At 34.3% G+C, this 15508-nt stretch overlaps 3 protein-coding genes across 3 annotated transcripts; 1 reads left to right on the top strand and 2 right to left on the bottom strand.

The window, feature by feature from the left end:
• Window positions 1–1352: 1352 nt before the first annotated feature.
• LOC135835287 (lysosome-associated membrane glycoprotein 5-like) lies at window positions 1353–5145 on the bottom strand. The gene is made up of 8 exons (XM_065349472.1): window positions 4953–5145; window positions 4721–4881; window positions 4553–4655; window positions 4363–4481; window positions 4151–4267; window positions 3986–4073; window positions 3725–3916; window positions 1353–3636 (listed from the first exon to the last, which is right to left on the bottom strand). The coding sequence occupies exons 1-8, from the start codon at window positions 4987–4989 to the stop codon at window positions 3476–3478; spliced, it is 978 nt and encodes a 325-aa protein (XP_065205544.1). The 5' UTR covers window positions 4990–5145; the 3' UTR covers window positions 1353–3475.
• Window positions 5146–5247: 102 nt separating this feature from the next.
• On the top strand, window positions 5248–6864 carry LOC135835288 (macro domain-containing protein CT2219-like). The gene is made up of 8 exons (XM_065349473.1): window positions 5248–5393; window positions 5542–5656; window positions 5732–5866; window positions 5935–6090; window positions 6167–6283; window positions 6354–6457; window positions 6531–6635; window positions 6701–6864. The coding sequence occupies exons 1-8, from the start codon at window positions 5370–5372 to the stop codon at window positions 6797–6799; spliced, it is 855 nt and encodes a 284-aa protein (XP_065205545.1). The 5' UTR covers window positions 5248–5369; the 3' UTR covers window positions 6800–6864.
• On the bottom strand, window positions 6850–15280 carry hop (tyrosine-protein kinase hopscotch). The gene is made up of 17 exons (XM_065349466.1): window positions 14379–15280; window positions 14043–14293; window positions 13850–13969; window positions 13620–13780; window positions 13421–13546; window positions 13224–13348; window positions 12928–13146; window positions 12724–12848; window positions 12491–12644; window positions 12264–12411; window positions 11893–12021; window positions 11683–11789; window positions 11434–11592; window positions 8173–8319; window positions 7923–8090; window positions 7677–7846; window positions 6850–7600 (listed from the first exon to the last, which is right to left on the bottom strand). Exons 1-17 carry the CDS (start codon window positions 15096–15098, stop codon window positions 7285–7287), a joined length of 3345 nt encoding a protein of 1114 aa, XP_065205538.1. The 5' UTR covers window positions 15099–15280; the 3' UTR covers window positions 6850–7284.
• Between the last annotated feature and the right edge of the window lie 228 nt (window positions 15281–15508).

Genomic DNA, 15508 nt, shown 5'->3' with positions numbered 1-15508 from the left:
TCCCCAAATCAAAATTTTACAATTTCCAGCCATTCAGGAGCCTCCAGCGCAATTCTCAATTTCTCCAGAATTTTTAATTTGCTCCAGAAGGCGTGAATATGAAGTTGGGCAGCTAAAAATCGAGTTGTATATTACACTCAACCTGTTTAACGAGTTTATCCACATTTGAGCCGATTTTGAGAAAGACCCATCAAGCGTGGTTTTTTGAGGTGCCACTTCTAGCTCCAAAACGGCTGGAAATGGTAGAAATTGCGCTCCGGGGGTTAGTTCTTGAAGAAATACAGCGATACGCACAAATTTCAAATATTTCCTCACAAACGATTATCTTTTAATTTTGAAAAAGGCTGGTCAAAAAACCACTCTTGAGGTGTCACTCTCAAAATCGGCTCAAATGTGGATAAACTCGTTAAACAGGTCGAGTGTAATATACAACTCGATTTTTAGCTGCCCAACTTCATATTCACGTCTTCTGGAGCGAATTCAAAATTCTGGAGAAATTGAAAAATGGCGGTGGAGGCTCCAGAATGGCTGGAAATGGTGAAATTTGGATTTGGGTAATTAATATTAGTTTTGGGACTTATTTGGACCATTTTTACTGATCAAGTACGTACTTTTTAAAAAAAGGCATAATCGCCAAAAACGGTCAATTTTGAATTTTAAAAAAATTCGCCAAAAATCGAAAAATGATCTTGGGCAGCTGAAAATTTGGTTTTGTGGTTTTTAGACTATGTTCTTTCCAAAAATCGCGGTCCCGTTTAAAACGGAAAGTGACACCTCAAGAGGTTCCCTTGTGAGTCCACGAAGAAAAATAGAACAAAGCACGTATTTTTTTTGTTGAAAATTCCAACTGTTTACATTTTTTAGAAGAAGTAACCTTCAGTAATTTCTTATTGAGATATTTTAAAAAATTTTGTACCTATTTGGAAACCTTTTCGATGGATTGACAACTTCCTGATTTCGTAATGAAATTGTCAAAGATTGAAATTCTTTCAATTTTTCCGTACTTGATCTATCGATATCCTCCCAACCCCTCACTTTTTTCAAAGTTGGAAGTCGAGATATACACAGGAGTCAAAGTAGCAATCGATATGCCACTGGATAGACCGTCGAAATGAGCTTTTAAAGCGGAACCGAAGAACTCTACATAATTTTGGGTTCGAGTCAATAGTCAAATTAAAATCTTGACACTTGATATTCACTTCCGGACACTCAATCATCATCTTCTTAATAAAATTCACTTAATTACCGACGACAGATCTAGACAACGCGATACGACGAATCGACTAAATTTCTCTTCAAGAACACAACGTCGAAGTTTCACTTACCTAAATTAACAAAAAGAAAAACATACATACGCGTTAAATCATTGTATTTTTAAAATTTTTCTTTTTAGGATTAAAATAATAAGTTACAACTTTATAATAAAGAACACTAAATAAAAGCGAAAAAAATATAACAATTAATAAATGCCTTATTTTTTTTATTTTCAAAACTAGACTAGCGGGTAAAATCAAGATCATAGACTTGAAAAAGGGGGCAGGGTAATAAAGAAGAAAGAGGGCCAGGGGGATACGTAACTTTACACTACCTCTTACACAATAATTGACGAATAAAATATATATTTTTTCAATTTCTCGACCATATGCTTGTCTTTTTTTGGAATGAGTAAGCAATACACATACGTTTGTAACGATATGTTAGAAAAGAATCTATAATAAAATAGGAAATAGGAATAAAATGAGAATCACTACACCATAAATAATATAGAGAGACCTCTGTATCACAATTATTGAATTTGTCTTAATTGGCTTACAGGGGAGGAGGGGGTGGAATTCAAATTTGATGGTGTATGAGAGAAAATTTATTGCTGTTAAGGTTTCTATAAAAATTAACAGATATGTGATTTAATTATAATGTATAATCTTACTAAAACAATATATTGACTAGTTTATAGTTTAATTTTGGTAAAATTCGATATTTGGTATAAACCTTTGATGAATTTTGTTCGATATAAAAAAAAAAAATTAATAATAAAATAAAAATTTGATCATAGTGAGCGAGGAAAAAATTAAAATAGTTACATCAATTTAAAATTGAAAAGAAATAATTTATTTTTTCAAAAACCAGATAATTTATCATGATTTTTAAAAATTTTTGTTTCTACAAAATTATAGATTTTTTTCTCCTTTGAAACCTAATAATAGATAGACTAATTTAATATGTATTACCCACAAAATCCATTAAGAAATTGATTATGCAACGCTGACGTGACTATTCTTCGTAAAAAATGATTATAATTATTACTTATTATGATTAAAAAAACTTACATAATTTCTGCGTCAATACTAATAAAAGATCATTTTTTTTTCATTTTTATTCAAATTTTTTTTTGAATCATATTTTGCTGATTTTTTAACACAATTTATGTTTTTACTATTTTTTTTCTTCAGAGTATGAATCATTTACTAAAACATTTTCTTTTTATTTACAGAAAAAAATTGCATAAATTATTCAGGTGCATTCGGGCATAAAAAAAGTTATTGAAAAAAAAAGGATTACTCAATTACTTAATAGTTACTTTTACAATCAATGCCAAAATGAATCAAGATAAGTCGTGATTAGAGTGAATAAAGTACTGTTTTTCAATGAGAGGAGAAGAGAACAACACTGAGTGCAATTAACATTTTGGAAAAAATCAAGTTGAAAAAAAATTATATACTCGTAAGTAAATGAATTTTAGACGCAAGAATACGATTCGAGAAAATGTTTAAAAACGAATAAAATAGAATAAATAATTTATAAGCTGAAGGATAAGAATGTAAGACTGGATCGATAAGTTTAGTTATTCAAGTAGATAAAATTACAATCAAAGCTACTGCTTTGATTTTTTTTCACCCATAAAAATAATTATTATTTTAGCAACATTTTGATTGTTGAGAGATTGATTGATTAATTTAAAGGGGTAAGATGGGAAGAACAATGTGATAACCATTAAAGTCTTCTTCGAAGACCAACAAATAAACGACTCAACAAACAAACAAAACCATAATACAACCAAAGCACCATTCGAAGGAAAAAACAAAAAAATAAAATTGAAATAAAGAAGCAAATAAAAAATACGGGCCAAGACAGCGAATAGTAGAAATGAAATGAAAATTATAACAAACTGAATGAGTCAAAAGCTACGCAAACGCAAATCATATGTAATGTCGGTCAATTTAAAACCCATACGAAGCAACAAAGACTAGGAAAAAACAACACTTATCACAATTTTTCGTAAAAATGCAAATATAAAGCAATAAATTGGAGATCATTAAAATCAGGGAAGTATAGCAAATAAAATGCTGTAAGGATAATTAAAAAATAAAGAAAAAAATTGAAATGAAAACCAACGAAACGAAAAACAAGAGTCAAACCCGTAAACGTTATTTTTTTAAAAACAATCCCAATTAACACATCTGTAGGTCGAACCCGCTTACTGCATCGTATCGTATTGAACTTTATTCACTTTCAAATAACGATAGATGGAATAACCTGCGACGGTAAATAATGCAGATACAGTTAGTAAACTTCCAAACACAAATGGTGCTGTTTCGCTGCGGAATGAGCCAGCTCCTCCTTCAGCACAGAGGTATTCTATGCAAAGTTTTATATAAATTGAATATCGAATACTTTTGTAATTAAAAATCACGATTTTACGTCACTTGTGAGTACATCTACATACCTGGTCCGAAATCGTTGTTCTTGAAGATGAAAGGTTCGATGGTTAATTCTCTCAGGAGGAGCTTAACTTTAAGATCTTGAAACGCTGGATCGAATAAATTAATTTCTATTTCACGATGGCATTTGAATGATCTACCTACTGGCGTGACTAAGAGTAAGTCTCCTTCGGGAGTTTGGGCATTTATCACAGCATCTAAAGGAAAGAAAAATGATTAGTGTGGTGTCTATTTTGCTGACTCGAAGAGTGTGAACTAATACGTACTAGGATGGTTAATATGCTTGAATACGGATTCTTTCGTGTTGAAAGTCAATTGGACACGATTAACGAACCATCTTTCACCACCCGGAGTCTGTCGAAAGAAATTAAACAATATTACCTGCATTCTGCGAATATACTCGGGCTCATCAGATATGAAAAAATGCTTACTTTTTCAAATCTGAACGTTAATTCGAACGTTTTCCATTTTATAACTAGAACTGCATCATCTGCATTACTGCAGTCTCCAGCTACCTCAACTTTATCAGGAACAAATGCGTCACTTTCCTGATGACAATTCGTAAATTTATGAATAAAAAAAAAATCATCATTTAAAAATAGTAGGTACTAGGTACCACGAAATTATGATGTGAACTACTAACCTCTTGTTCTTTCAGTTTCGTCGTGTATAAAAAGCTGATCAACGCATCAACAGTCATCAAAATACACGTTGTACCATCTTCCTCGCTATTTAACCGGTATGTTGCGATGTTTGAATTACCTAACGAAACGTAATTCATTTCAATACAGAATACGACAATATTCAACTTTATCCAGACGAATAAAACTTACTTGCTGGAGTTGTTTTCACTTTACTGCCTTTTATCAGGTTCATTTTCTTAATCGATTCGACTTTCTTGGTATCTTCGACATCCTCTCTCGTACTTTTCGCATCCTAAAAACAAATTGAAAATTAATCACTTCGTTCAAACGTGTAGTACAGTTTCCAGTAATACTTACATTTTTTGTAGTCTGATTAGGTATTCGGGATGTCGTGGGAACCACCGAAGGTGTTGTGACTAGAATCTTTGCATTTGTTACATCTGAAGTGACATTTTTGGCAGAACTATTCGATGCTGGACCATCGCTTAAGCAAACGATAGGAAACAAACAAATCAAACCTGCAAAAAGTTATAAATTAGCACGAGCATGATGTAAAATACAAGTAATGAAGTAAAATGGACAAACTTACATGATATGTACGTAAAATATGCTACATTTATGTACATTTAGGCCAAAACTTATTGATATGTTGAATACGAGATAAAATACGTTACCGAACAATTTTCTAAACAATCATTTACCAATACGAAGTATTCTTCAATGAACCAATTAACGTAATCGACGAAACTTGAATGAGATACTTCGAAATATGAAAGGAAAATCAAAACACTTTTCACCCACGAAAATTTTTCCACCCTTTCACAGTTCAAAAAGTTCAAAAGGATCAGCAGGATCAGGATAACTTTCGCACCTCCTCATAAAAAATAGTCTGTACATTGGTGCAAATTAGAGCTAACAAAACATCAAAACACCACCACACAAAAAAACACTTTCCTGCAATTTTTTATCTTATCAATCGCAAAAATCAAATTTATTTCTACTTGTTATGCTATTGCGAAAAATTTTCAACGTAAGTAGTTAATTTAATACGATTACAGTACAAAAGAGTGGTACATTCCCTTGTACTGTAATCTAATCAGTTGTAATTTCGTCTTTTTCTCCAAATTTTTCGTTATCACCGGCACATTTCTAACACGAGTTGAATTATCTGCTTTCAGTTTCAGTCAACGAAATCTTCGAATCAATTCACTTTTTTGGAATTTTCAATAACTTCACGTTTCAGTACAATAGCTAAATCATCTTCCAAGATGACTGATTGGCAATCTGAAAAAGGTACGTAGGTATTGTCCATGTCACATTTACTTTTTCTCAACTTAGTTCCTGATCATCGATTGTCTCAACTTGCAGAGAAGTTCCTCAACATGGATACCAAATCGAAGCTGAACGTCAAAGACGCCAAGATTAAGGTATCCCAAAGTATTGATGAAATTCCAACTTGGCGAGAATATTACAAATCGAACGAGTCAAGATTGAAGAACTTATGTGAGTCTAAATTGAATGCTTTAAATTAAAATGGTTCGACTTCAAAATTAAACAATCCGTTATTTCAGTTGAAAAAAGCGGAGCTGCGAAAGAATTCGACGAATCAGCTTCCCATTTCCCGGAAGGATGCGATAAAGTAGCTCTTTGGCAAGGAGATATCACAACGTTGGAAATCGATGCCATAGTCAACGCAGCTAATAACGCTTTATTGGGTGGAGGAGGAGGTAATATACATATTAATTTCTAGATCCTCATAGTTCTGTTCTAATAATCTTGCCTAATTTTACGATCGAATTACAGTTGATGGAGCTATCCATAGAGCCGCAGGACCCTTCCTTAAGCAAGAATGTACCACACTAGGAGGTTGTTCTACAGGTGACGCTAAAATAACCGGAGGTTATCGGTTACCAGCTAAATGTCAGTAAATTACACATTTTTTAAAATTAATTTTCCCTTGAAAAAATTCTATTCGAGTTGATTTTTTCAGATGTGATTCACACCGTTGGTCCTCGTGGTGAAAAGCCAGATTTATTAGAATCGTGTTACAAGAAAAGTTTGACTGTCTTGGAAGAAAATGATCTGCGTACCGTCGTAAGTCTTTTCTCATTCGATCCATTCTTTTGGTTCAGTTCAGTTCGTAATAATACTATTCTTCGTATTCTAGGCTTTCCCTTGTATTTCTACCGGAATATACGGTTACCCTAATGAAAAAGCAGCCCACGTTGTGTTACGAACAGTCAGACAATACTTACAAAAGAATCACGAAAAAGTAAACAGAAGTGGTAAAAATATTCGTATTTACAGTACCGGTTCTAAGCACTGTGTTTGTTACAGGTGAACAAAATCATCTTCGTTTGTTTCTTGTATCAAGATATAGAAATTTACGAGAAGCTTTTGCAGCTATATTTCCCTCTTGAAACTCCATCGGCGTAATATTATTATTCCTAAGACTGCGATTTGTCTCTAAATTATAATCAATACACTATTTTTTCAATTTTTTTAATTTAAAATAAAAACACACAATTTTCAACGAAATTATATAAAAATGGCACTCACAAAAATGCACATGTTATTGATACATAAAACACGCCGCAAAAGGGGTACAGAGAGAGAGAGACATACAGGCAAACAAGAACACTACGTATTATCTACTTTGTTACAATGATGAGAAAGGGGAAAATAAGTAGGGTAACGGGACTGCAAGATACAATAAAAATAACAACGTATCAAATCCATTATAATCTAAAATACTATCACATGACCGTCAAATTCACACGGTTCACAATAATACACATTTTAAAACTCGAATTAACAAATAAGCTCAAAGAAACCAATCGATTACAAACAATTTACAAATACAAAATACATTAACGAAATAAAACCCATAAAAATACATTTTTCTACAAATTACCTAGACTTTACTTTGGTGCATCGGTATCAGGACGGAAAAGCTCTTCGATCGTTTTACTAAGAGTTTGAAAAGTCGGCCTTTTAGCCGCTTCGTAATGCCAGCATTCTCGCATTATGTTGGAATACACGTGAGAAGGGCAGTCAGGTGGACACTCTAGTCGAATATCGTTTTTAAGGGCGTTCAACATGTCATCAACAGACTGTTGATCGATCGGTAATCGAGGATCTTCTCCGTGGGTAAACATCTCGTATAAGGTGACACCGTAAGACCATACGTCCGATTGAGGAGAGAATTTACCGTACTGTATTGATTCCGGAGCGTACCTAACGAAAACGAAGGGTCAGTAGAATGATGAAGACGACGAAAAGAGAAACACACCCAGAGGTAGACTGTACTTACCATTCTATCGGCAAATGTCGTTCGGTTTTGAACTGGTAGTAATTATTGTTACCGATGAACTGAGCCAGACCGAAATCCGATATTTTCACGTGGGTATCGTTCACTACTAGAATATTGCGAGCAGCTAGATCACGATGCACGATTTTCTTCTCGCTCAGGTAAGCCATACCCTGAAAAAAGAACACATTAGTATTGCTCGAATACTTCGACAGTCTTCAAATCAGCTTCCTTCCATCTTCCACTTACCAAAGCTACATCTAGAGCGAATTTAAGTAAACGAAGGGTACCCAATCGATCACGATTTATATTTAAGTAGCACCGCAATGATCCGTGATCGATGTATTCTAAAACCAGACATAGTTCTGGATCTCTAATAATACCTTTAATCTTGACTATGTTTGGATGATCCAATTTCTACGTCGTGGAAAAAGAACTAGTATTAATACACGTCATTCTTTTACGATGAAGCTACGAAAAAAAAAAAAAAATAGTTTACCTTCATGATAGAAATTTCTCTATCGAAGTCAGCGAGTCTGTCACGTGTTAAAGTGTGCGTTTTCAATTTCTTTACAGCAACTTTCTGGGCGTCTTCTTCAGCATGCCAATGTTGTAGCATTCCTTTAAATACTTCACCGTGAAATCCCTGAAAAAAAATTACAACCATGAAATGTACTTTCCATTGCAATTTTTTTTAGAACAATAACATAACACGCCCTTCCAAGTAGAAAAATGGCACCCCCCTCCTCCCAAAAAATTGTGGTGTCAATATTGCTGAAATTCACTTTCACTCCTTTTGAAGAAATTCAAAAATTATGCTGGAGGCTTCGAATTGGCCGGAAATGGTAAAACTCGAGTTTGAGGGACTGATTTTAAACAAAATACAGCTATTCGTACACATTTTAAAAAATTTTCAGTGAACAGAAAAATTTTGATTTTTTTTACCTATTCCAATCAAAAACCACTCGAGGTGTGAGGCAGCTAAAAATCGAGGTATGGCTCATACTCAACATTTTTCTAGGAGTTCATCCACATTTGTGGCGATTTCCAGCAAGCGGACACCTCGAGTGCGTTTTATTGACCAGCATACATAATCAATTAATCATAAATAGAAAAAAAATCAAATTTTCTTGGATACAGAGAGGCAGGGATGGTTTTGGACAAGATACAGCCATTCCTAAAAATTCCAAAAAATCTCTTTACCTACAGAAAGTTGTTGATTTTTTCCCCATATTAATTCTTATTCTGGGAAAATTCTAAAATCGCTCTGGAGGATCCAGAACGACTCGAAGTTGCGAAATTCGGATTCTGGAATTGATTTTAGACAAGACATATAGCCGGGGGGCCCGCATAAGGATCACTTGTACCCCCTGCCAATCCTCCAGGACAACTTTTTTCTTAAAGGGGGAGTCCTAAGGAACATTTCTAGCCCTTGTCCTAAGAAAAAAGTGGCCCTACTTACGACCGTTTTGTTTGACAGGTCAGCCGAAATCGCAGATTTTGCGTTCCAACATAGGGCTAGCATGAAATTTTTTAAACCGTACAAAAGTAGATCGAAAGAGCAGGCAAAAATTCATCACTTGTCAAAATTTCAAAAGTTAAAGTCCCCGTTTCGATTTTTGGTGAATTTTCAAAAATCAAATTTTAGCCAAAAATGAAGGAAAAAAATCAAAATTTTACCAAATTGACCAAGAAAGCTGAAATTTTGGATATACCCTATTTTCGACATGCCAAATCGATTGAAAACTGTTTCAAACCGTTTTGAGCAGTTCTGAAGCCTCCAGAAGATTTTTTAAACTCGAAATTCCCACAAAATTTCATCAAACGGAGTTGGAAAGCCAAAATTCATTCTGCAAACTAATTTCAATAAGCTATGAAGTCGACTACAGGTGAATTTCAAGTTGTTTTGGAGCCTCCAGTGATTTTTTTGAAAATTACTGGAGCCTCCAGTAGATTTTTGAAACTCGAAACTCCTATCAAATTTCATCAAATGGAGTTGGAAAGTCGAAATTAATCCAGCAAACTAATTCCAAGTCATTTTAGACCCTCCAGCAATTTTTTTGAAAATTACTGGAGCCTCCAGCAGATTTTTGAAACTTCAAATTCCAACCAAATTTCATGAAATGGAGTTGGAAAGCCGAAATTAATTCTGCAAACTAATTTCAATAAGCTATGAAGTCGACTGCAGGTAAATCTTAAGTCGTTTTGGAGCCTCCAGCGATTTTTTTGAAAATTACTGAAGCCTCCAGTAGATTTTTAGAACTCAAAATTCCTACCAAATTTCATCAAATGGAGTTGGAAAACCAAAATTAATTCTGCAAACTAATTTCAAGTCGTTTTAGAGCTTCCTGCAATTTTTTGAAAATTACTGGAGCCTCCAGTAGATTTTTGAATGGAAATTTACTCTACAAAATAATTTTAATACAATAATGTTATGAAGTCGACTGCATGGTGGTTTCAAGTGGTTTTGAAGCTTCCAGCTACTTCTTGGAAATTTCTATTCTCCTGAAAACGCCATGAAACCTTTCAAAAAATCACTAGAGGCTCCAAAATTACTTGAACCTACCTGAAGTCGTCTTCAGAGGGTGTTAAAATTGGAGTGTATAGTTCATTTCAGCTTTCCATCTCCATTGAGATGATATTTTGGGGAAATTTCAAATTTCAAAAATTTACTGGAGGCTCCAGTAATTTTTAAAAAATTGCCGGAGACTCTAAAACGAGTTGAAATTTACCTGCAGTCGACTTCACAGCTTGAAATCAGTTTGCAGAATTAATTTCGGCTTTCCAACTCCATTGATGAAATTTTGTGAGAATTTCGAGTTTCAAAAATCTGCTGGAGGCTCCAGAACTGCTCAAAACGGTTTGAAACAGTTTCCAATCGATTTGGCAGATCGAAAATAGGATACATCCCAAATTTCAGCTTTCTAGGTTAATTTGGTAAAATGTTTATTTTTTTCTCATATTTTGGCCAAAATTTGATTTTTGAAAATTCACCAAAAATCGAAAAAGGCACTTTAGCACTCGAAATTTTGACAGGTGATGAAATTTTGCCTGCTCCTTCGATCTACTGTTGTACGGTTTAATAAATTTTATGCTAGTCCTTTGTTGGAACGCAAAATCTGCGATTTCGGCTGGCCTGTCAATCAAAATAGCCGCCATTTTGGAAGTAGGGCCACTTTTTTTTTGAGGACAAGGGCTAGAAATGTTCCTTACCACCTTTAAGAAAAAAGTTGTCGTAATCCTTATGCGCCCCCCCCCCCGGACTATATAGCTATTTGTACAAATTTCAAAAACTTCTCTGCGAATTGAAAATTTTGGTTTTTTGGTCAACAAAACACAACTTGATAATGCCCACCTGGAAACCGGCTCAAATAAAGCTATACTTCTTACGACAGGTCGAGAATACGCCACAACTCGATTTTTAGCTCCCAAAATTAATTTCCATAACTTCAGGAGAAATTGAAAATCGAACTGGAGGTTCCAATTTACCCGAAAATGGGTGAATTCGATTCAGAGTTCATTAATTACTTTAGGTATTAATTGTTACAATTTTTACTCAATGCTGCCCATATTTCTTTCTTTTTTTTTTCAAATATCAAAATCGCCAAAAATGATAAATTTAAAATTTTTAAAAATTTGCTAAATATCGAAAAAAGCATTTAAATTGCTAAAATTTAATTGATGTGTATGTGGGGGTGGGGGGGGGCAAACCATGCTCTTTCCAAAAATGCTACGACAAAAAAACACAGTATTTTCGTACTTCTCCAATACGTCCGTTCAGAATCAGCTGCCATTCACGATCCAGTTCAAAAATACTCTGTATGCTGGAAATAGCATTATCTCCAAGACTGTACTCGGTTTGACTAAATATCGACAACACTGAATTTGTTCGGGATGAGTTCTCGATTCGTTTGTAAGTCTATTCGAAAAAAAATACATATATTTTACACGTGGATATTAAAAATCTTTGATTCGTTGGAAAGCGAAATACAAAATTAATATATTTCACCTGCGGAGAGCTTTTCATCGGGAACATCAAATCGGAAGTGGTATTACCATTCATATGGAATAAATCAGCCGAACATCTTTCTTCTCCGTCGTCTACAAACGTGGTCACTGAAATGACAACCAAATCGTCAATAATTATGATTATTGTTTCTTTCCCAACGCTGCAAACGAACATTAACATATATCGTCAGTGTCAGACGATTAATAATACCTGTAAGCTCGGAGAATAAACTAGAACTCAAATCGTCGCTTTCTTTTGATTTATTCGAAACATTATCTTGCTGACTATCGAAAGATGGAGTGATCGTAGTATACGAATGACGTTGTCGTGCGTTGTATACTGAAACAAAAACAACATAATAAACTGAATTAAACGAAATTCCGTTACTTTACCGAATGCAGACGGTTTCATAAGTCTACCATCGTGGACGGAGTATATTTTAGATAATTTTTAAGCTTGAAATAATCGATGAAATTGCCCATAATAAGGTGGGATAAGAGGTGAGAAAAGCAATAGGTAGAAATTTCATCAAGTACATATCTTGTTCGATAAACATCGAGTTACGAGATGAGGGCTCTCACCTTGATAAAGAACCTGATTAATATCACGCATAACCGCCTGTGGTCTTTTACGATGATCGGTTTCGTTGTTCCAACATTCTTTCATTACGTAATATACGGTATCAGGACACCCAATTGGCTGAGGAAGCATTTTACCGCTTTTGTAAAACTGTACGGGAAAAAATGCAATCAGTAAACTAGTAAAATTTTCAACAGCGACGAAAAATTAATCAAAAATACCCAAATACCTTTCTGATAACGCTGGGTTCGGCCAAAGGAGGCGATTTACCGTAGCTGAAAATTTCCCAAAGGGTCGTTCCAAAAGCCCAAACATCGGCCGCTACAGAGTTTCGGGCTTCGTTCATGTTATTATTTTGGTGCTCTGGAGGGATCCAGTGTAAACTGCAAAATAATTCGATCAATTAAAAAAACCATCAAACTAGTTCCAAAATATGGGTAAACTTGAACGATCATTAATTACTCGGCATCGGTGTAGTTTTCATGCAATCCAGGATCGGATAATTTAACAGCGAATGAATTCTCCGTATGGGAGGATACTAATACTTTACGACATCTGATGTTTCCATGAACGAAACCAGCTTCTTCCTATAAAAATGAAAAAAAAGCTCGATGAAACTTCGTACTCGTATTCGAAATGCTGATTTTGACGTTACGAATAACGCACCAGATACCACAAGGCGTTTGCTAAATACGTAGCAGCTTCGACTAAATCGACTTCTTTGATAGGTAGACGACTATCTGCGTTTTCTAAATAATGGTCTAATTGTCCCATCGGTAAATACTCGGTGACCATTGAAATGGGATTCGATAACGTAAGTCCGAAAAATTTAACAACTGCGTTCGAGGTAACAAAAGCCCAACGATTGGTTAACGAAAGAAATTCCTTGATAAAAACACAAATACGTTTTTAAAAAACTATAAACGCAGCAGGATAAAATTAGTCGAAGAAATCCTATTTACTTGTAAATATTTATCTTTATAGCTTTCCCTTAATACTTTCATGGCGACGTTTTTCTTCGTATTATCGGTTGTCCAAATAGCTCGGTAAACGGTAGTGAATTGATTTCTTCCTTCTTTGGGTTTATCTTTTAAAAAAAATGAAAAAAAATGAGTAAACGAACAAATTTTCGAATGCAAATAAATCGAATTCGACTTACTTTTAAAATACATCAAGGTTCTCGTATCAATACACAACGGCATGGTCTTTGGTAACTCATTCTTACTGAGAGATTTTTGAGCATAGGCGCATCTTTCAGTCTGACATATTAATAAATTCGATTGATCTAAACACAACGACATCGTATCAAACTATGCCACATTCGTCATGCAGAGGAAACACAAATTGATAATAAATACCAAATTCAGACGGTGGCAAGCACTCGCGAAGTATAAAATCTGCTTGTTCGGTTTTATGAGCAGCGATGATAGCTGGTATAGAAGCGTAGGTGGTTTTACTACTACACAGTCTGTATTGCTTGTTATTGGTCATTTCGATTTTATACGTGACTGGTTTGGTGCTGAAAAAAATAATTTTATCAGTACTGTCGTCGATCTATGAGTAAGACAGATGATTAATATGTATTTACCTCGCTTTGGTACAAACGTCGATGAAGTACGTATCGTATTCTAGATCACTCTCCCTCAAAATAAAACAGCCAATTTTATTGCTACGTTTTTCCTCCAGTTTACGGTAAGCGAATTCGCCACTGAAATCATTATTGCGATTAGGAATTACGACATAGAAGATAATATTATCTTGAAATGACATTCGATAAATACCTAATAGGTCCGTGACATTTTAAGGGTTGTAATTTTAGTAAAGATGGAGTTGGTATATCACGACAAAGATTAAATATCCATTTCACCATTAATCTGTAATATCCATCGAGTAACGAAACGAATGACATCATTTCGGATATTGGATGAAATTGCAAATACAATGGGATTCCATTTTTACGTGATATCTCAATAGTTCCTTCTTTACGTATATTTAAGTAGCATAAATCGTCAATTGAGCAAACATGTTCGATCTGCAAAAAAGAAAAAAAAATTGATTAATTATTTAATCAGTGATCCAAAATATGAATTAAAGAAACGAAATTAACCAACACTCACTTCGTCTCTAGTATCGTATTTCATACTAATCCCAGGATAAACATCGTGAAAAGGGTCAACAGTGATTTGCACCGCTTCTAGTTTATCTTCGCCGTTAACAAAAGCTCTATAACTTTCATTTAGATAATTAGGAACAATTTTATTGAATTGATCGAGGTAACCACTTTTCACATAGAACGCATCGTAATTCGACTTATTCTGTCCGAGTTCGTTCAAAGCCTTTATCAATGGTTTCTTGACGAAGAAAAGATGCTGTTTTAGAACAACCGGAGGTACATATTTTTGATAGTCGTTAATGACGTCTTCTTTGGACAGACCGTCTTCGATGATAGCGAGAAACATATTCAACACACTTAGGCCGAAAATTTCGTTCTTAAACTTTCTGTAAATCTGTTTGGGGAACTGGTTACGTAGAATACCATATTTGATTTGATTGTAACAGAAATTATAAGCGTTCGGGTCGATATCTTGTAAACGATTCATATCAGGAACAGCGAACCGCATACGGAATTCGAAATCTTTGTACGGTATTCCTTCGATGTTGGCGCTCAAGTGTAGCCATATCGATTTAGCTTTGATACGTACAGCGAATAAATGTCGAGCGACGGGACCGATTTTTAAATTTTTACATGTTTCTATGATCAAATCTTCGGCTGTTGTTTTCGAATCAGTGTTTATCTTGAAATTGGACGAATGTGTTTCAACGTTTACCGTGTTCATGGCGGCGGACGGAGTGGAAATTCGGATCACCTTTTCATTATTGTAACGCTGCAGATCACGATGCGATAATTATCGCGCAACACTTTTCAGCTATTTATAAAAATTTACGTAGAATCGATCACTGAAATTATAATCGCATAAATAAGCAGAAAATGAGAAAAATAGTCAAGCAAACATAAATATTGGAATACGTCACAGATAACATCGATAAGAATGGTGAATCATATCAACGACACTAGCGCTACTTGTGGTGAAAATAGTAAGGTTTAGCTGTGAATTTTATTTTTTATTTTTTTATTTTTTCATAAAAAATAAAAATAATTAATAAATAATAATTATTGAAAAAATAAAAATCTGAAAATCTAATTTTCAATTTCAAGTTCTCGAGGTGAAAAATTGAGAATGAAGGT

Source organism: Planococcus citri, chromosome 2 (assembly GCF_950023065.1).
Source record: "Planococcus citri chromosome 2, ihPlaCitr1.1, whole genome shotgun sequence".
Taxonomy (NCBI): Eukaryota; Metazoa; Arthropoda; class Insecta; order Hemiptera; family Pseudococcidae; genus Planococcus; species Planococcus citri.
The sequence above is the reverse complement of the archived record's forward strand: the minus strand, read 5'-3'. Positions and strand labels throughout refer to the sequence as shown.

Coding starts and splice junctions, on each gene's coding strand:
- LOC135835287 (XM_065349472.1), bottom strand. CDS start 4,989: ATGTACATAAATGTAGCATATTTTACGTACATATCAT. Junction 4,268..4,362: donor CGAAACTGAAAGAACAAGAG/GTTAGTAGTTCA, acceptor AATTGTCATCAG/GAAAGTGACGCATTTGTTCC. Junction 3,637..3,724: donor GAACAACGATTTCGGACCAG/GTATGTAGATGT, acceptor AACTTTGCATAG/AATACCTCTGTGCTGAAGGA.
- LOC135835288 (XM_065349473.1), top strand. CDS start 5,370: ATGCTATTGCGAAAAATTTTCAAC. Junction 5,657..5,731: donor TGATTGGCAATCTGAAAAAG/GTACGTAGGTAT, acceptor CTCAACTTGCAG/AGAAGTTCCTCAACATGGAT. Junction 5,867..5,934: donor GTCAAGATTGAAGAACTTAT/GTGAGTCTAAAT, acceptor CCGTTATTTCAG/TTGAAAAAAGCGGAGCTGCG.
- hop (XM_065349466.1), bottom strand. CDS start 15,098: ATGAACACGGTAAACGTTGAAACACATTCGTCCAATTTCAAGATAAAC. Junction 13,781..13,849: donor GACGTTTGTACCAAAGCGAG/GTAAATACATAT, acceptor TATTTTTTTCAG/CACCAAACCAGTCACGTATA. Junction 7,847..7,922: donor TCGCTCTAGATGTAGCTTTG/GTAAGTGGAAGA, acceptor TTCTTTTTTCAG/GGTATGGCTTACCTGAGCGA.